Source organism: Apteryx mantelli, chromosome 1 (genome assembly GCF_036417845.1).
Source record: "Apteryx mantelli isolate bAptMan1 chromosome 1, bAptMan1.hap1, whole genome shotgun sequence".
Classification (NCBI taxonomy): domain Eukaryota; kingdom Metazoa; phylum Chordata; class Aves; order Apterygiformes; family Apterygidae; genus Apteryx; species Apteryx mantelli.
In genome coordinates, this window is record NC_089978.1 from 133,320,442 (window position 1) to 133,340,746 (window position 20,305).

Sequence of the window (20,305 nt, forward strand, 5' to 3'; positions counted from 1 at the left end):
TTTTCTTCAATTTGCTTTACCACAGTGCCCAGTAAAGTGTTAGCAGTTATATAGCAGTTACCACAAAGTACTGAAATAGATTTTCTTTCTCTCTTACTTGTATGATAGATTACAAAGGCAAGTAGCTTTTTTTTTTTTTTTAACTTGGAAATATTGAGATATTCTTGAACAGTGATATCCACATGATTTTTTTTAGAATGGAACACTATCAAGGGAAACAGATGATGTACTCAGCTGGAATCTCATACTAGTTCACTCTTACTCACGGTCTTCAAACATGTGACTTTAGCCTTCCAGTTGGATAGACAGAAATGGAGACTACTCCAGGAGAGGAAATGGAATGAATCTAAACGTCTCAGCTTTTTCCTCCTGTTGGGAATGTTAGTTTTGCTTGGTGGACTTACAGGTGATTTGCCAAGAAGACTGGATCTTCTGGGTGTCATTCTTGTATATCTTTTTTTGCTCTGAAAAAAAAATTCTCTCTCTCTTTTTTTTTTTTTTTTTCTTTTTTCCCTTTTGAAAGTGGAAAGCAAGGCTTATGCTAAGTTCTTGGTTTTGGCAGTGTCTCATGGCAATGTGTTCTACAATCCATCTCATGTAAACCTTTTTTTTTTAAATTTATTTTGTCTATGCACTTATTTCTCCTCTTTCTGTCAAATTTTGCCAAAGTACTCCCATTTTCTTAAAAAGATTGATTATTTGTTGCTGTCTCTTTAAACTTCCATTTATTATATGGCTGCTATAACGAGATTTGCCTTATAATGTCTGGCTTTACTGAAATGATACACTTACTCTGAAAACCAATAAGATATATATGAATAAATCCTGAGAGTAGTAGTCTATCAGATTTTATTACTATCACTTAACCAAATGGGAGATGAAGATCAGTATTAGCTGCTGTATTTATTTTCTCAGGTCATCAGCTTGCTTACTTCTCTGAGCTTGTCTAACAGTAAATTTCAGGGACACTCCTCATTTTCTCTGGACATAATTTATCTGACAGTGGTCTAACACATGCATGGTGGTAGTTTGACATAGCTTTGTCACAGTTTTGTCATAGCTTACAGCATTTAGGGAGTCTGTCGTGGATATCTTAAAATGTTAAAATCAGAAGTCATCAGGGATTGCTAAATCTAATACAGGAGGCTGTCACCACGGCCACATTTTTATAACATTGGGCTTTCTGCATTAGCTATCTGGCATCTGTTTAATCCTGAGAAGAATAATCTTGAAGACCATTGCTACCTCAGTTAACAACTGAGACTTGTCCTAGTAAACAGTTAAATAAACTAAAACTCCTTCTGCCAGAAAATGACCCATTGCAGATGCAAACTCTTAGGGACAGCAAACAGTGTTCCTGGAGAGTGTCTCTGTAATATGAAAGTCATCTGTTAATCAGTTGAAGATTGCTCATATTGTAAAGATTCTCATGGCCAAGTTAAAATCTTGGTGCACTGGTGAGTTTCAGCTGACCAGCCTGTCCATCTAACTCTTTCTGCCAGGTGGCATCCCAAGAAAAATGCAGAAATCTGCCCTGTAAAGATGTAATGTTCCCCTTGCTGTGTTCCATCTTTAGGATGTTATCAACTGTGCTTGCCTGCTGTGGCGGGGTGGGAGGGTTGTTGTTTAAGACTATATAGAAGATAAGTGGACAGAATATCTATAAGGCTGGTCAGCATTTCTGTGCTCTGAACATGAGCAGTAACACTACTGTATTTGTGATGGTCAAGTGCTATAATGGACAGAAAGGTTATAGGAAAAGCCTATATATATAGCTTTATAGGCACAAAACTGTGCCTTTGTTAGAATAGCTTATACAACTGGACAAACACTTTCAAGTATGCGAGTTTCCTTTAAGGGCCTGAGGAATGGCTTGCTTGTATTCTAATATTTTTAATCTAGTGCAGGATATTACATTTTCCAAGAAGTCTGTTTCGTTAGTGGGGTAAACATTCAGCCCTTCTTGTGCTTACAGTTTTATTTCTTGCTGTTAAAGGAATATCTTAAAAAAAAAAAAAAAAGCACTTTTCAGAGAAATTAAAATATAGATTATATGCAGATAACTTTGTGAAGGACTTCTTAAAAGTAATTCTGTTGTGTGAATTTCCTCTAGATCCTTGAAATCTTGAGAGTTTCATTATCGTGAGATAAGTTCATATCACCTTGTAGGTGTTCAGACAACAGCCACAACATGTACTTTAAACAATGTTAAAATTTAATGTGGCTCTGACTGTTCTAAAGAAGCTGTAAATACTTCAGGTAATTGAACATAAAATCTCCAAATGTGGCTCAACTTGCTTTAAAACATCAAGATGAAGTTTTCTGTTACAGGAAAAGTCAACCTCAATGTAATTTCCTTTTACTGGATTCCTGTGCCCAGTATGTGTGTGTTGTGATTCCAGCCAGCTGTTTCATTATACCAAAGTGCTGTAAAAGCGTACTTCTGTCTGGTAAGGGTATTAGATCTTTCTCAAAGGCTTTCATGCCAAATTATTCATGTTTCAGCTCTTCAAACTAGCTGGTTGTCAAATACCTCACTCAAGAAACTGGAGATTCTGTAATATCTCTACTTTAAAGACTGTTACAGAAGTTAAAGTATAATGATGCAATGCCTACTGTGAACTTGTGCTCAGTATTTTAGCTATTATATTTACAGCATTTAGGGACAGTGGATTAGGTAGCAGTGAAGCTTGTTGAGAAGTTGGTATGTTATCAGTAAGCCAGATGTTTCTGCGTGTAAAACTGAGCCTGGCTATAAATCTAATAATAGTCATTTTATGAGGTTGCACACCTTTTATCCCTTAAACTCCAACTCTTTCTGACTATTCAGGAGTTACTCTACTGAACTATAGTAAAGTTTGCTGTTCTAATTACTTGGGACTTTGGGTTCACCACATTTTGATGTTGTCAGCTGAAATGCTTAAGTAGCAAGAAATATTTCAAGTAATGATGCCAAATGCGCCTAAACTGAAGTGACTATTGTATTTAATAAAAGTAAGGGTGGATTTTAGCTTTGCAGTAATGTTAGTGAGGTTAATGAAACTATTGCCCTTCTAGAGGAAATGACTGAATATTGCACTAAGCAGATGGCTGCAGAACTGCTTACCACTAACAGTCAGATGACACGATCAGGATAAGAAAAGGTCGCTGTGGGACACAGCCATGAATCTTGTTTTAGTATTCTGTACTGCAGCTTTGACCCCTGTTGCATAAGATCTTTCTTTTGGGTGAAAATCTGTCAAGGCAAAGAAAGGGCAGGATGCATAGCAGTCTGAAAGACATGTCAAATTTTTTGCAGTAGGAAATTCATGAAGCAGTGTAGTAACTAAGAAATAATGGGAGGATCATCCATTTCAACTTCTAGAGCCCTTCTGGAGAAGCCTTCTGGGCTTCTGGAGAGGAAAGAAGAATCAATGTAGAAAAACCTATTATGGAACACTCTGTAGTTTATAACCAGTCAGCTGATGAAGAGTTGTTTACATGAACACTGGCTTTTGGTATGATTAGGATATTTTAACTGATAAAACTGTGATCTTTACCAACTCTAGATATAGCATGACAACTGTATTTGAAGTCAGAAGGCTGGATATCTACTGAGCTGATCAAACCTTCAGTGGGTCGAAACAATTATGCACTGAATGACTTACCTTTCTAGCTAGATTGATCATTGCCAGCTAACGTCTCAGTCATGTTCAAACACAACAACTCTTTCTAGTCACTTCCAGGGCTAATTGAAGAAATCTCCCAAGCTTCTGACTAAAAGTTTGGATGCTTGAATAACAGTTTGTGGTGGTGGTTCTTCTTGCATGGGTAGGCCTCACAGCCCCCCTTTGCAGTAGGGTAGAGTCTCTGATGTTATATATGTATGAGATATAAATATGTATGTATTATATATATTTAGTCTGTGATGTTTGCTCAAAGTATCAGGCTTATATGTATTACCATTCCCACAGGCACGTACCCATTTATCTTGAGGAAGAGGATAGCAGGAGTAGTAGAAGCTTGGAGTGGGCTTCATGAATTCATGTTTCACAATCTCACTTTGTAGCCATTGTCTTTCCTGAAGGCATCAGACTTCAGGACAAGTGTCATATGCTGACAGTGGCTTCATAATTCTGGTTCCTGTCTTTTCTCTTGAATGCGCCTGGATTTAGCTGTGTGCTGAATAGTGATATGGGCAGCAATAGAGGAGGGGAGGAAGGGATTTATAGGTCCCAAGAACAAGTTGCAGGCAAAATGAATCGTCTTGGATGGTTGCAGATGGATCCACAGCCTATAACTGAGCATTGCATATGCAGACTCCTAACCTGTCGAGAGCAGAGGTGGCCTCAAAGTGCTTTGTGGCAAATAAAACTATACAAATATCTAAATGGAAGAATGTATTGAATGTGTTGAGTTTAAGAAACAATACTTCTAGCTCTGAGCTTATGGCAAGAATGTTGCCTGTAAGCTTCTCAGATGCCTGTAAGAGGAAAAAAATAAGGCACGTCTCTCTGAGCACAGAAAATGGATCCTGCATGATTTTCTTAAACTGCAGATAATACAAAATTGGGAGGAGTAGTTGATGCACCAGATGGTTGTGCTACCATTCAGAGGGGTGTCAACAGGCTGAAGAAATGTACCAATAGGAATCTCAAGAAATTCAACATAAGAAAATGCAAAATCTTGGGCCTGGGGAGGAATAACCCCATACATCAGGTCAGGCTGGGGACCAACTGGCTGGAGAGCAGCTTTGCAGAAAAGAACTGGGGGTCCTGGTGGCCAACAAGTTGAACATGAGCCAGCAATGTGCCCTTGCAGCAAAAAACGCCTGTAATATCCTGGGCTGCGTTAGGAAGAGCGTTGCTAGCAGGTTGAGGGAGGTGATTGTTCCCCTCTATTCAGCTCTGGTGTGGCTACATTGGGAGTACTGAGTCCAGTTCTGGGCTCGCCAGTGCAAGAAAGACACAGGCATACTGGAGTGCGTCTAGCAAAGAGCCACAAAGATGAGTAAGGGCTTGGAGCATCTTTCATACAAGGAGAGGCTGAGAGAGCTGGGACTGTTTAGCCTGGAGAAGAGAAAGCTCAGGTGGATCTTATCAGTGTGTACAGATAACTGATGGGAGGAAGTAAAGAAGATGGAGCCAGATTCTTCTCAGTGGTATCCAGTGAAAGAACAAGAGGCAATGGGCACAAACTGAAATACAGGAAATTCGATTTAAACATAAGAAAACTTTTTTCCTGGGAGGGTGGTCAAACACTAGAACAGGTTGCCCAGAGCAGTTGCGGAGTCTCCATCCTGGGAGGTGTTTAAATAAAACCCAACTGGATAAAATCCTAACTGCTCTAGCTGACCCTGCTTTGAGCAGGGGGAGTGGAACTAGACAATCTCCAGAGGTGCCTTCCAACCTCAGTGATTCTGTGATTCTGTGACTGAGAAGTCTGGAATAATTTTCCTTGTTTTATTATGTTAAAATTATAACTCTGCATAGCATTAAGGAGCAAGTTTCTGAAAATACTGTTTACCTTCCATTGCAAATGACATGTGTTCTGGGCATATTGTTCCCTATGGGGAAGAGAATATCCTGGATTCTAGATGAAGAAACATTGAATAACTTCTGCATTTGTCAGATAATTTAGGCACAGCATTTTTTTTTAATACTTCCTCTTAGAATTTTGTCTGTTGGAAGGGGAAGTATAAACTGTCCAAGTTACAGGAAATCTATGACAATTATTATCATAAATCCCACTGCCCACATATGAGGATGTGTCGCAAGGGCCTCATAAATTTTATGTACTGTACCAAAATATGTTCAGGTGAACTAAAGAAAGTGTTGGCAGGCTCAGTTCTAAAGCATGACTCAAATGCAACCCTAAGCTGTTTGGTCAGTGTGGGTTGTGCTCTGTAGTATCCTGTCCAAAGTGAGAACTTGTTCAGTCTAGGTTGTCAGTTAGAGTAGGAGGGGGAGAAATTTTCTTTGGAAAACTTTTTATTTGACTAAGTTTCACTGTGGATGCCTATTAAGCTTTTCTGGATGTTGCACTTGAGGGCTTGTATTCCGAGTCCTTTCTTCTACTCTAGAAAGTGAAAATGCATCATTCTGTTATGGGTATAGTAAGATCAGTGACTGTAGTTCAAAGTTACTCCAGCAGAATGAATCCAAGCACTGTTAACTTATTAATGTAATGTTGCTGACTCTGAATTGTTAGTCTTGTGCTATTTACTATAGTTTTGGTTGTTGTATTTAAGCTTTTGTCCCAATTTGACATGTTGCTCATCTTAGACCTTATGAAGTTAGTCTTGTGAACTTGCAGAGACTGCAGGGAACTCTTCAGATCATGCAGCTTCTGGGGAGAGAGACTGCATAGCTCTTGTGTTTTGTACAACAGGCAGAGCGTGATGTTGGTGTGCGACTACCTTTGACAACAGATTCCAGCAGCTGGCACTCAATGTGGAGCATCGGTCTGTGTAACTAAGGTCTTGGATACTATGCAATTTCATCAATGCTTCTGATAACTAGGTGAAGGGTTTTTTTAATAAAAAAATTATAGCAGCTGTGAGTCCCCATGAGATTTACTATTTTGAGAAGAATCAATACCTATTCTTAAAAACTCAGGCAATTGGTATTGCAGTGTCTTCAGCACTGCCCTGTGCAGTCTGTTAAATGGTTCTGTCAAGCTGTTGCAGGACCAAACATGCACTGACATGGATATATTACATTAGAGCTCTGATAGGTAAACTGACTCTAGCAGAAAGCGCTCTCTCTCTTTCAAGGATTTTTATAGAGGGATCTTGGAGCATTTGGGACAGTGGGATTATTGGCTTTGTAGGAAGTCCTTAAAATGAGTGATGCTGCTTTTGATTTCTTCTGCTCGCTGCTGTGCAGTTCAGGAGGGCACAGATTCAGTGGACTTGAAGGTAGCTTGCTCTGCTCTTGCGGCATTCCTCTGTGCTGCTAGGGGAGAGCCCGATGACTCATCAAGTCAGGTGGTTGTGCCTCTGCTGTGTGTCGGGAATTTCCTTCCCCTCTGCAGCAGGCTTCCTCATCCTTCTGTGTAGGGGCACTAGAAGGACACTTATTTCCTATGTGATGGTGCTTAACTGCTCAATTCTGGCTTTGCTTCATTTGGCTGCTGGATTTTTGTTCCTTCTGGTTTCTGCAAAGCGTGGTAAGAATCTTTGTTTATTAAATAGTCTTGGATTTCCTTTCTTGCAGTAAGGAGGGTCTTTCTAAAAATCACATTAGAATCCTAATTTTGAAGAGATCTTTGTAGCAAGGCAATTCATTCTGTAAATTATGGGACTGATCAACTGTTCAAAGCGAAAACAAGGCACTGTAACAGAAAACAGGTTTCTCCTGCACTGAAAACAGCATTTTGGGGGTCATTGGGTAGCCAAATTACTGTGCTGAGGAGAAATCAAGATAGAAAATTCAAGTTACTGGCCTTTCTTGTTAAATTATGGCTATAAAATGACTTTTTATGATTTAATAAATCACATTTCAATCTGAGATGGTTCTGCAGCAAGTAATATTTTGATTTCTGGCAGTATTAAGCAGAATATGAACATGTTAAAGCTTAAAAGCATGTTTAAAGTCAGTAATGCACTTGTTTATTAAGACAAAGATAATTCCCCTTATAAGTTATACGGGATACAAGCTGCATCTCTACTGATGATAGGGGAATTAAAATTAAGCTAGTACCCTTTGTAGGTGTGCTACTACACTTTGTAGGTGGGAGGCCTCTGAAAGGCTATAAGGGTTCAGTAAATTTATAAAATGGCCTGCGAGGTCAATAAATACTGTCTGCACACACATGAAGTGCTGTTTAGCAAATTCTGATGTGCTTTAGGAAGTTCCCTTTCATCTGAGGACTAGCATACTAAACATTGAAGAGTATAGGATAAAACATCTCTGCCCTCAAAGACTTTTCTGTCTAAAACAAAAATTTGTAAAGCCAATACACAAGTGCAAGAAAACTATGCAGAGACAAACAGCGGAGTGGTTTTTTTCTTAAACTGTGTTCAATGTTAAAAGATGTATAGCCTCTTAAAAAGGGGGGTCAGCCTAGCTGGGTGAGCACTGGCTTTAGACTGTGTATACTTTTGTTTGGAGCTGCATAAGACAAGTAATACATGTTTGTGTTTAAAAGCAGTCAGTACAGATGATGAAGATTAGGAATAAGATTGAATTTGTTGGTGTACTCATAGGTGATCTAATGAAGTAATGCCATTCCATGTTAGTTGGCTTGGGTGATAAGTGGGGAAGGTGACTAAGGAGAGAGGGAGGAAGCAGAGCAGCCACAAGAACAAGAGTGGCAGATGCTCAACATAAGGGTGTCTAACTGTGGAATGACTTTTTTGAAGTGGTTCTTTACCTCCCTAAAAGATAAGACGTTGCTTCAAGTGGCAGTCAGCTGACCTTCAGGTTTTGACTTGGATCAAAGAGAAGTTAGATTAAATTGAAACTGGCCAATGTTCTTCCTGCTCGTTTGCTTACCAAGGTAAATCAGTAGTGACCCTTTTTCATGCAGGACCCTGTGCTCCTCTATTTGCCAGTGTTGCTAGTTCAGTCATATGAGAATTTGTTTTAGCCCTTTATTTGTTGTACCTCTGTAGAAGGTTTTGGTAGCAGGACTCTAGAGGTTGTTGTGTATGGTATCTTGAAGTAAATGCTTTGGGTGGAATTCTAAGACCAGCTGCTTTTTTCCATATGAAGAGCAGCTGTGCTCGAGTTTTGCAATGCTCTAATGATCTGAAGCAAACAAGATGAGAGTTCTGTTAGATCAGGATTGGTTCTGATCAGCTGCTTGGGAACTGCTGACTGCTTTGCAGGGACCTCCCTCTGCAGTTTGGCAGGGGGAATTTTTGAGAAATAAGCAATAAAATTAAAACTTGCCTTCTGGTCCTAAACAACAGGCAGCTTAAAGTGTAAACAGTCATTATAGGGAGATATAACAGGTGTCTGACTAGAGATCTTTTGAGGTCTTAAGTTAGGAGCTCCAGTCCAGGCTGGTAGGGACTGAGTCATGATCAACTGTTGGGGTGGCTGTTGGGAAATGAGTCAATGGTGGCCGTCTTAAACAATCCACTCCAGCAAGCACCGGAGCCTGGAAAAAGCTAGTCGTTCAGGATGAGTAGGGGTTTTGGATCATGGGTCATCCTTTCCTTACAGAGCTGAGCCACTGATTTAAAACATTTATGCTGATGAAGAGGCTGAGGAGTGAGGATCTGTGCTATAGTATTAAAGAGCTGGAGAACAGTCCTAAGGTTTTGAGAACACCAGATGTCCACTGCCTGCTGCTGCTGAAGAACACACTGAAAAGTGTTCCTTAAAAACAAGGGGTGGCGACATAGTTGTAGTCTTCCACACTGTATAAAGGGCAGGTTTTCAAGCCTGAATATGCTTCTGTATTTGCCGCCTTGCAGAAGATGCTGGGTTGAAGTTAAGCTTCTCACGACAGCTGTGAGTCTAAATGAATGCCTCACGCAGTTCATGTCCCTGAGCCATGCTGCTTTTGCTGGGTACGCCCTGTTGATATGCAGAGGGCAGTGTGTTCTCAGACTACCATACTGCGCCTTTCCCCAGTGCTGTGTTATAAACGTATGGATAAAGTAGCAGTGAGTAGACACTGCCTTGCAGTTGTCTAACACTGGTTTGTTTCCACGGTAACACAATGCATGATGAGGGCTGACAAAGCAGAACCATGAAATACTCTTATCAGCACCAGAAGCAGATCTGCCCAACTGTCAGTTACAGGACAAACATGGATCCAGGAGGTCTGTTTCTAAACAGCTTTTCCTGTTCCAACTGTTTAGCTTCTCTAAACAGTTATTGGCAAGAGATGTCAATCCGTTGTTTAACTGTTGTGAGCTAAGGGGTTTTTGCTTGTTATTCAGCAGAATTGTTCTATAACACTCCGCAGGTTTCACTGAGATCAGAGGCTGCAGAATATCTTTTGCTAACTGGGAAGCATATAGAGCTGGCTCTCATGCTTGCATGCCAGTGCTTGCAAAGATGCATGTTTTTTACTCTGAGCACTATGTCCCAGCAGTTTGAGATAGTAAAAATAGAATTTCCACAATTAATATTTGTAGTACTGTTTTTTTAGAGACTGCTGGTGTTAAAGCAGCCCCAGAACATTCTCTTACTTACTCAGTGTGGAAGTGACTCAGAATCACACAGAACTCCATGTTATGAGGGAGGTTAGATGAAATGCAGAGGGCAGGAGAGGGTTTCTAGTGTTTAAATATCCTGTTATTGTGCTTGAAACTAGTCCAACAGTGTTATGACATCTTTGGAGTATAACCTGTCTGTTTTACTCAGCAATCTTTTGTGGAACATGTTATGGAGTGACGTTCCACCCCTGGGTTTTTGCAGTAGAGGATGTTCATTCTTGTTTGTTTAAATGAGTTACTCTTTAACTTTATATAGCTTTGCAATCAGAGCAGGTAAAGTGCTTCAGGCTACATGACTTCAAAAATTTTCAGTGTTTCTTCTAACTGGAAACAAGGAGAGAGGAGAGGGGAGGAAGAAGAGGAGTTTATTACATATGTCTTTGTTATTTGGAACTGACTTTTTTTTTCCTCCTGTGCAGTTGAACGGGCAAAATGGACTTCTCCAAGCTACCCAAAATCCGTGATGAGGACAGAGAGGCTTTTGTGGGCTATGTCCATGGAGTCTCAGGACCTGGTAGGTATTATTTGACAGAGGAAATTGTAGGTTCTGTTTCATCTGCTGTTTTATGAGATCTTCCTGTTCACTTGCAAGAAGTATAGTAAAGCTCAGGGGGTTTTGGGGTTTTTTTTTTTGCTTTTTAAGGACTACTGACTGTGTCATACTCTGATAAGAGTGAGATGTACTAACAAGGGATTACTGTTCATTAGTCTTAAAGTTGTAACAAGCAAGAAGCAGGCTGATGAATAATAATAATAATAAAAAAAATGGTAGCAAACATTCTGGATGAGATAAAGCCACTTGGTCAGAAATCTGTAGGCACAGTGCATTAAGCTTTTCTAAAAGGGTATGTGATGTGTAGTCCATTCTCACCGAAATCCAGTTCGACCCTTTGTTCTCTGGAGTACTCAGTCCTCTGTGTCAAGCTGTTGTGTGTTACTGCTCTGTGGCCTGGAGGAGCTCAGGCAACAAGCTGCAAGGACCAGGGAAAGTGGCAGTGCATGAGGGAAGTTGGAACTGGAGGAAGGAGGACCCTTCCTACACAGTTGCACCATTTCTTTTATATCAGCGTGTTACCAGCTTTTGAATACATGCAGACTCTACTGAGTCTTCTCCCTCCTGCATTCTTTTTGAGAGATGAAGGAAAGGATGGTAATGTGAGAATGGAAGAACAGCATGTATTTTTTATTAATGTCGCTTCTTTGAATGAGAAACTTCTTGGCTAATGTCTGCCTAAACAAATGCCAATTCTTTAAGTGCAGAAGTGATACTTGAATATTCAAGTGACGCAGCTTTCTTTTATTTATCTTAAGTAGAAAATATATTTGCCTGTAAGTTTGTGAACACTGTGCAAGATTGGCATTGTATAAAAGACACAACTTTTACTAAAACAGCTAGGCCTTGTTTAGAAGCCAATGTATAACCTGCTGAAATCTAACTCAAAATTATAGGAGGTTTCAGACCAAAAACCTGTTGTAAAATGGTCTTCATCTGGTGAAGATTAAGTTAGATGTCATAAAGTATTCAGCACTTTTATACAAAATGAAACATCAAAATAGTGTTTCCTTAAAGCCTTTAAAGTCATCTGTCACTCTAGATGCAATTGTATTGCCTTTATTGAGTGCCTTGAATTGATCTATACAGTTTGTTGTAATAGCATCCAAATGCTACCAAGGTAAATAAAAGTTTATGAAAAGCCTGAAAATGCCAGTCCTCAACCACAGCTTTCTATAACTCTTTTAAGATGAGCTTTTGCTCTTTTCTCATATGTTTTAATTTAGACAGATGGGAATGTGGCCTGGCTAACTTAAAGGAAGAATTGCTTATTTAACATAATGTCTGTCAAAATCCTAGGCTTATGTTGTCCAGTTCTCATTAGCTTCTGAAGAGTAAATTTGCAGAACCACAGAGAAAATATTCACCCAGGTGTCTTTCTTCTGCAGTGGTCACGGCTTGCAACATGGCAGGTGCTGCTATGTATGAACTAGTACGAGTAGGCCACAGTGAACTTGTGGGGGAAATTATCCGGCTGGAAGGTGATCTGGCAACTGTCCAGGTATATGAAGAAACATGTATCCTTTTCGCTGGTCCCTTGAGGCTTGCCAGACTGTACAGAATGATGATTATAGTAAAGAAAGTGAACAAAGCTGACTGGGACCAGAGCTCCGTATTTCCAATGCCTGCAGGCAGTAACATCTTTCTGCACGTCTTTTGTAAATTCTAGAGCTTTTGCGGTAGATCTTATTATCTTATTTCGCAGTGTGCTGAGGAGGCTTTTGGTTTTATGTGGAAATGAAGTAATGTATTTTAATACTTAAATTAAAATGAACTTAAATTCTCCTAGCTCCTTGTTTAGCATGCTGCTTGACAAATGTCAACCATAAATGACAAAACTACCAAGCAGTATTTGTTGTATGTATTTTTTCTTTACTTTGAAAACTATGCTTGGAGATATTTCAATAGGAAATGTAAAGTGGGTAGGACTCTTGGACAGACTATTCTAACAGACATAGATTACATCTGTGCTTCTGTAGTGTAGGTACAGAATCTTGGTCCAGCTAGGACACAGCTTGTGTTCTCAAATTGAGTTAACTTCTACTTGTAATAGAAAATATATTTTATGAGAGAATGTCAGAGAGGAAGTCATTAAACTCAAAGGTAGATGTTCTTTTTTTTTTCCTCTCGTAGCCTTTTAAATTTAGGAGTCATGCATAAACACTAGGAAGAAGCCCGTGTTGGCTCCCAAAGCTTTGTTTTGAGGAGTTGGATGGTAAACTGGTAACCAGCTGCTATCTATACCTAATAATTTGTCATTTTATATGGCATCATCATTGTAATATCAAGTAGCCTTCCATCAACACATTGAACAAGTCCAGTGTTTGAATATAGTTTACTGTCTTGGATTCCTGATGAGAGGATGAAGGCTTTCTAAAGTCAACTTGCATCTAATCTCTTGAGTCTTGCATATACTTTTGGGGGTTTGTCTTATATTCTAACAGGGTTTTTGCCAAATTGTGGGCCCTTTGCACAGAAGTCTGTTGTGCATCTTTTAAAGCTTAAATGGTGCATAGACTGGAGAATTTATTATCAGAGTCAAGGGAAGTAATACTAATTTAGGACAAACTCCCTTTAAAATTAAACTGCTGTCAGAAAAGCTCTGCAAGGCTCACAGTCAAAACAGTTGTGCTCTCTAACAAATTCCGAAACTAAAAATCTATACATTTCATATCACTGGCAGACTTTCTAACAATAAAAACAGTTTTCTAGGTTTAAAGGGTTAAGACAGATGCCTGATATTTTGTCATCCTGCTACATTGCCATTCGGTAAGCTTACCCATATAGTTAACTTGAACTAATGGTCATGAGGCAGAGTCTTTATCTGTGCTTTGCTTCTCTGTAGGATGGGAACTTTGTTGCCTTAGCAATTTCAACTTGAGTTTAGTGTAAAGCTTGAGTTTAGTAAAAGATGGTGTGTAATGTATTAATAAAAATACCACATTTAAGTAAAAGGCAGTTTAACAGCATGTTGTTGTGAATGTGATGCCTTCTGCCCTGCTTTTTTCCCTTTCTCTGGATGAACTTTTCCTCAGCAAACCTTTAGCTGGTGTCTCTGTAGGAGATCCTGTACTCCGTACTGGCAAACCCCTGTCAGTGGAACTAGGACCTGGCATTATGGGAGCTATTTTTGATGGTATCCAGAGGCCTCTATCGGACATCAGCACTCTGACCAAAAGTATCTATATCCCTAGAGGTGTCAATGTGTCAGCTTTGAGCCGAGATGTCAAATGGGACTTCATACCTTCCAAAAACTTACGGGTAGGTTCAGACAAGCTTATTTTTCCCTCTTGCCCCTCTCCCCTCAGAAGTCCTATTCAGTGTGCTTTAGAGTTGGAGCAGAGCACAGAGGCTGAAACTCTTGGGAACTATGGCTGCAATGCATTAAGTCTGTGAAAAGGGATACTGGCAGGTGGCAGTGGTATATGAGTGAGGATTTGAAAGAGGTCACCAAACCTTGCTCAGTGTGACTCGCTGTGTATTGTTGATGCCTATGCCTATACCTGCAAAACTTAATGTATTTCAGTACCATAAAGACCTAGTGGAATTGCACTAAGCATATCCAGGTGTTACCTGAGCAAAAAGAGTACCTGCAACACAGATATTTTGAGAATAGTGAAGATGGCCTTACAGCTGAAAAATATCATATCTTTAGCCTTTGGTATCTTCCATTTTTCAACCCTGCAGGTTAGCATGTGCTGTCCTGTCTCTACTTTAAACTGATAGGTATAGAAGAAGCGAAGAGAATTCCCTGCATCAGTCAGTAATTGCTGCTATCTGAGCCTTGAATTGCTCCTGAACACTGATAGCATTGCTAGCAGTGTGCTGTTAAGTGTAATGAGTTATGTAAATGGGCTACTGTGCTGTAACAGTGCATTTATAAAGGAAATAATCACAGTGCTAGACTTAATAGCTATTATTAGTTTATACAAATCTTTAATAAGGTTCTATTTTAAAGCTGGGGTTCTCACTTATGACTAATAGACTTATTCTGATTTTAGGTTGGCAGCCACATCACTGGTGGAGACGTTTATGGTGTGGTGAACGAAAACTCCCTTATCAAACACAAAATCATGTTGCCCCCACGGAACAGGGGTACAGTTACATACATTGCTCCACCAGGGAACTATGACACTTCAGTAAGTCTCCCAAACAGCAGTTATCAGTATATTCCATGTCCCTTTCATAAGGTGGATGTACGCTTTCTGTTCTGTATGATGCCAACTAAAAAGCATTTTATGCAACAGGGATTACATGATTATCTTGTGAAGTTGCTTTCTATGTATATGGTTCCCCAATGGCACTTCAGCATGCCGTGTTTGCTGTCTTGTGTGGGGATCTACAGTATCCCATGAATATGAATAATTCAGTTGCTCTTCAGTTGCATATTTGCAGTTAAAGCTTCATTGTGCACTCATTTTCCCTGTAGTATTGTAAATACTGGAAAGTGGCCTTCCCTCAGGTATGGACAATAGTATGTTGAAGTTCTGAAAAATCTGTGGTGGTATCAAAGACCTAGCCGTGCAGAGCTGTTGGGATGAAAACTTGCGTGCTAATCCAGCGTATAGCTGTTTGCTTATGTCTGCTGCTCCCTGCTAGGATGTTGTCTTAGAGCTGGAGTTTGAAGGTGTGAAGGAGAAGTTCACTATGGTTCAGGTCTGGCCTGTACGTCAAGTCCGTCCTGTTACTGAAAAATTACCAGCCAATCATCCTTTGTTAACTGGCCAACGGGTCCTGGATGCGCTCTTCCCGTAAGTACCACCTGAGGCTCTGAAAGCTTTTATGTTCTAGTGTATAAGAATTCTTTCTTTGGGGGGGAGGGCAAACAGACCCCAAACCTCCTCTATGTACCACAGCATAATCTTAAAAAATATTCAGTCAAAATACTTACGTTTTTATCTGACAAGAGAATCTCCAATGGAAAAAGGAAGAAAAGTGCAGCAAGATAGTTTAGTGTGTTTAATCCAGAAAAGAATTGACAAGTGCAAACTTAAAATAATGATGCAGGATCTACAGAAAGGCTAGGACTTTCAAGCATATCTACATTTGGGCACATGAGCAGGATCTCTTTCCGTGGTGTTGAGGATAGTTTCCATTGATTTTGGAGTCACCACTTATGAAAACTGGAGCACTTAACTGTATCTCAGGATACTAGTTTAAGCAGCCAACTTCTAAGGCACTGAGTTCAATTACTTTGGTCCTAAAATGTTGTGCTCCTTCTTAAAAAGCTTATTTTAGTACATTTGATGTTTTTAGTCTTTGCATTCCATCAGGGCTTCCAGCTGTGAAAACTGCTTTGTGTTTCAAGCCTGAAAGTCTAGACATTGTCCCAACATAACTCATATACTTAAAGGGCAGTAGAAGGAAAGATTAGTTTGTTCCCTGAGTCTTTGGGTTTAGTGAAATACCTCTGTGCTTCTCACTCAGAATACTGAATGTGACTCTTGTCATTCTGCTTTTATTTAGGCAGTTTTTTAGAAAACATATTCTAATAAGCATTTTTCTGTTTTGGAGCTCCTTGTAAATCAGAGTCCTTTTTCTTTACTCAGGTGTGTACAAGGGGGTACAACAGCTATTCCTGGGGCATTCGGCTGTGGGAAGACTGTGATCTCGCAGTCTCTCTCAAAATACTCCAACAGTGATGTCATCATTTATGTAGGCTGTGGAGAACGAGGAAATGAAATGTCTGAAGTACTGAGAGATTTTCCTGAGGTTAGTATGGAGAATTCCTGGAGAGTAAACCTTCTGAGAGAGACTTGCTATTGTAGTGCTATTGCATCTGGATAAATATCTTATTTTTGTAGTGACTTGAAACGATCTTCTTGGGTCCTCTGCTGTAAGCTTTGGCTGTAGTAGCAGAAATCACTTTTGGCTCATTCAAGAATGACTTCAGTGGTGCCTCAAGAAACATCTGGACTAGTGTTTGGGTGTACCTTCTTGTTTTAAAACAAAGCCAAAATGAATGCCTGTGTAATTTAGCAGGGTTATAAGGATGTTACCTTTTACTGGTAATGTCTCTTTAACTTTTTTACCTTAACCAAGTATAGCAAATGCATCATCTGTATTTATATGGTGCAGAGTAATGATACAAACCACTACAAGACATCAGCTTGATGTTTTAGGCTTTAGAATACCTTCTGAAGGAAATAGTAAGTGTCTGATTAATAATAAAAAAGACACCATAGGTTTACTAGTTTTTATCTGTAGCTAGATGTTATTGGATTAGTCTGGCAAAAATCTTCTATAAAACTAGGGAAAGTGCATAGTCTGGACTGTTAGGTTGAAATTCCACTGTTAGAAATAAGAGGTAAAAGATTTAGGTGTGTTTGACTGCAAGATAAGAATGTCAAGCTGGGGTGGCCATGAAAAATGTAAATCCAAGGATATTCTTAAATATAATTCTACACCAATATCAGTTCTATTGTTCAGGTGCTCATGAGACTTCATCTGTGTTATGTATGTCATTTCATGTCTGGTTACCAAAGATGAACTCAGATTGGTATGCGGGAGAAAAAGCTCTATGTTCCCCAATGAACTTATGAGAGGAAGCTAAGATTTTTGGCTCTTACAGCCTAGTAAATTTGTCACTACCTATTTGTCTGTGGTGAGAGGGGGGATTAATAGGGACTGACAGTTGCAGAAGATAAGATGAGGCTGAGGTATGCTGTGCACAGCTTGGGAGACAAAACAGCATAAAAGCCTGAAATCTTGAATCTAGTCACTGTTCTTGTTAGACTAGCTATGAGGAGAGTATCTTGGAATAAGGAGAGCAATATAGTAAAAAAAATTTGACACAGTTGCCTGTTTTTCTTGTATTTTAGCTAACAATGGAGGTTGATGGCAAGGTAGAAAGCATCATGAAGAGAACAGCTCTGGTAGCAAATACCTCCAACATGCCTGTGGCTGCCAGAGAGGCCTCTATCTATACTGGTAAGATTTACAGGAGGCTCATAAAGGCTGTGTGTGTAGAGCATACCAACATGCTCTAGTATTTTCAGTTCCTGAGGTAGTGGGTGTGAGGAAACCTGCTTAGTTTTGAAGAATCAGTCCTAGACTTTGCCTGCATGAAGTCCTAATGTTGTGATTGAATTTGGCTTGCTTGTATATAACCATGATTTCTAACTGTCAAGTTAATTCCTGCTTATAAGGTGAATTTATCACACCATGTCTCATGTGCTTTTGCCCTCATTAATTACGTAAACTTTTGTTCTTTATGAATAGTTTTTTGCTGACAAATACAGCCATTTAACAGACAGGAGCAATATTCCCTGAGTTGGCAGGCTAGCCTTCTTTCCTTTGCAGCCTCTTAGAGATTTTTAAATACTTTTGATAAACAGTTGTCAGATAATTTATGACTTCTCATGATTGTATTCTGGTAGTTTGAAAGGGAAGGAGACATTTTTACTATAAGCAGAGGCTCTTCTGCAATAAGTAGCATAAGTGACATTGCCCTGTCTCCTCAAAGAAATATCCAGGAATGAAAGATGAGCCAGAGTGGTTGATAAGCAGAAATGGGGGGAGAGAGAGAGTAAACCAAAACATTGTGAAAATGATCTTGTGGGCAAGACGGAATAGCTTTCAGTCTCTGCCATCAGAATGTAAACTTAATTAACTTACAGAGGCTTACTTGCCTCTGAGTGACAACATACAAGTCTGGAATTCCCGTCTGAATTGTATCCTGCAATATGCTGTTGTCTTTGTTCTAGGAATCACACTGTCTGAGTATTTCCGGGACATGGGCTACCATGTCAGTATGATGGCAGACTCTACTTCCCGATGGGCTGAGGCCCTCAGAGAAATCTCAGGGCGACTGGCTGAAATGCCAGCTGGTGAGTAGTTTTTTCTGAATCTAGTCTTGTGAATATGTCCTTTAAATTCCGAGTCTTTGACTCTGTTTCTGTGTGTTGGTGCTTGCAGACAGCGGTTATCCAGCCTACCTCGGTGCCCGTCTGGCCTCTTTCTATGAGCGAGCTGGCAGAGTGAAGTGTCTGGGAAATCCTGAAAGGGAAGGCAGTGTCAGCATTGTTGGAGCGTGAGTGTTGCATTTCTTTGCTTTGCATGGACTGCCATTCTTCCTGTCTGTTTTTGTTTTTCAAAGTACCTCTTTCTTGGATTATGAGAAGGTCTCGTTGCTCTTTGCAGCTGCAGAACTAAGAATCTGTGAATGAGCAGGTAGATGCTTAGTGTCTCTTCACCCTCAACTACAGCAAAATTGTGCATGTGGGCAGAAAGAATGAATGTGGACAGGTAGTTCTGTGAGGTGTGGAATCACAGTCGCTTGCAGCGATGGGAGCAAGTGCCTCAGGGAGAACCATCATTAGTGCTGTCACTGAAAAGTATGTCAAACCAGGCTCAGCAGGAGAGAAGAGGCAGTTAGCAGAGCAGTAGCGTGCATGTGTGTGACTGGGGGCATAATGAATTGTTTCCCTTGTTTTAATAGAGTAGAATTACAGGAACCAGCATATCTCAAGCTGTGATGGGCTGTGAAAAGCACTGTCTTCCACAGACGTATAATCTATGGTGCACTGAATTCTTAGCTAAATATAAGATGGGAACATCAAATTTGAAAAGCGTTCCTGTGTAGTGTTGACCATGGTGACAGTCCTGAACCCCTCCTCACTGATTACTAAATTATACTCAAAGAATGATCAAAATGAAGGAAAAAAAATGCAGAGGATGAAAAAATGAGACAGACGCACTTGAAACTTTGTTGGGGCAGAGGAGGGAAAATGGACCATCATCACCTTCTCTCTTTTGAGATAATGACATCATAGGTGGCTTGCAGCAGTGCAAACTGCAAACTTCCACTTTCTTCTAGGCTGTATTGATTTGTGTAACATATTGTGGGCAAAGTAGCATTTTCCCCTCTAGGTTTTTAGGAGAGTGTCTAGCATCTGCAAGAACGCCTAGAATCTATTCTGATGAATTCTGCTGTCCACCATATAAGCACACAAGTGCAGCTGCTTTTGAGGTTGAAAGATTTTTCTTTCTTTGGGCAGGCATGTATTAGGATGCCAAGTGAACTTAAAGTGGTTATTATATAGATGAATATCTGATATTTATCTGAGATAACAATTTTGAACTGGGATATTGTTCACCGTAAAATAAACATTGTGCTGTGTTTCAAGCTGTCCTATCAGCATGCTCACTGAATCTGTTCTGATTGAGGTATGGTTTGATAATCCAAGCCTGAGTTACTGCCTGGAGCTAAAGTGACTGGAATTGTATATCAGTAACTGACCGGCAGTATCAAGATAACTATTGCATGGTATGTTTGATGTACGCTTGCGTGGATAGGTATCAAACCTTCTGCAGTGGAAGGTTGTAATCTATTACTGGTTTGGAATAGCATTGGCTATTCTGGTTTCCATGGTCACTGAGCTGTGTAGTCATGTTTTGGGTGGTTCAGCTTAAATCTGAGAGCAATTCTTATGACTTTTTCTTCTCTCTTCCTGCTTAGTGTCTCTCCCCCAGGTGGTGACTTCTCTGATCCTGTCACATCTGCTACTTTGGGCATTGTTCAGGTACGTTCCATTATGTTGCAGCTGATCTGTCCACTTTGTTAGACTCAGAATGATTGTGCTCCAGTACATTAA

The 20,305-nt window shown here is 39.9% G+C and overlaps 1 protein-coding gene across 3 annotated transcripts in view; it reads left to right on the plus strand.

The window, feature by feature from the left end:
• ATP6V1A (ATPase H+ transporting V1 subunit A) overlaps nucleotides 1–20,305 on the plus strand; it is a 31,223-nt gene that overhangs the window by 2,738 nt on the left and 8,180 nt on the right. The window contains exons 2-12 of one of the 3 annotated variants that reach the window (XM_067302419.1): nucleotides 197–406; nucleotides 10,576–10,670; nucleotides 12,098–12,226; nucleotides 13,756–13,970; nucleotides 14,711–14,848; nucleotides 15,309–15,460; nucleotides 16,259–16,421; nucleotides 17,531–17,639; nucleotides 18,416–18,538; nucleotides 18,627–18,741; nucleotides 20,170–20,233. In XM_067302419.1, coding sequence (XP_067158520.1) covers nucleotides 10,589–10,670; nucleotides 12,098–12,226; nucleotides 13,756–13,970; nucleotides 14,711–14,848; nucleotides 15,309–15,460; nucleotides 16,259–16,421; nucleotides 17,531–17,639; nucleotides 18,416–18,538; nucleotides 18,627–18,741; nucleotides 20,170–20,233 — 1,290 coding nt within the window. In that variant the 5' untranslated portion in view covers nucleotides 197–406; nucleotides 10,576–10,588. Of the gene's footprint in view, nucleotides 1–196; nucleotides 407–10,575; nucleotides 10,671–12,097; nucleotides 12,227–13,755; nucleotides 13,971–14,710; nucleotides 14,849–15,308; nucleotides 15,461–16,258; nucleotides 16,422–17,530; nucleotides 17,640–18,415; nucleotides 18,539–18,626; nucleotides 18,742–20,169; nucleotides 20,234–20,305 lie in introns of those variants that run through there. The other 2 variants (XM_013958135.2, XM_067302426.1) reach the window with 2 other exon arrangements.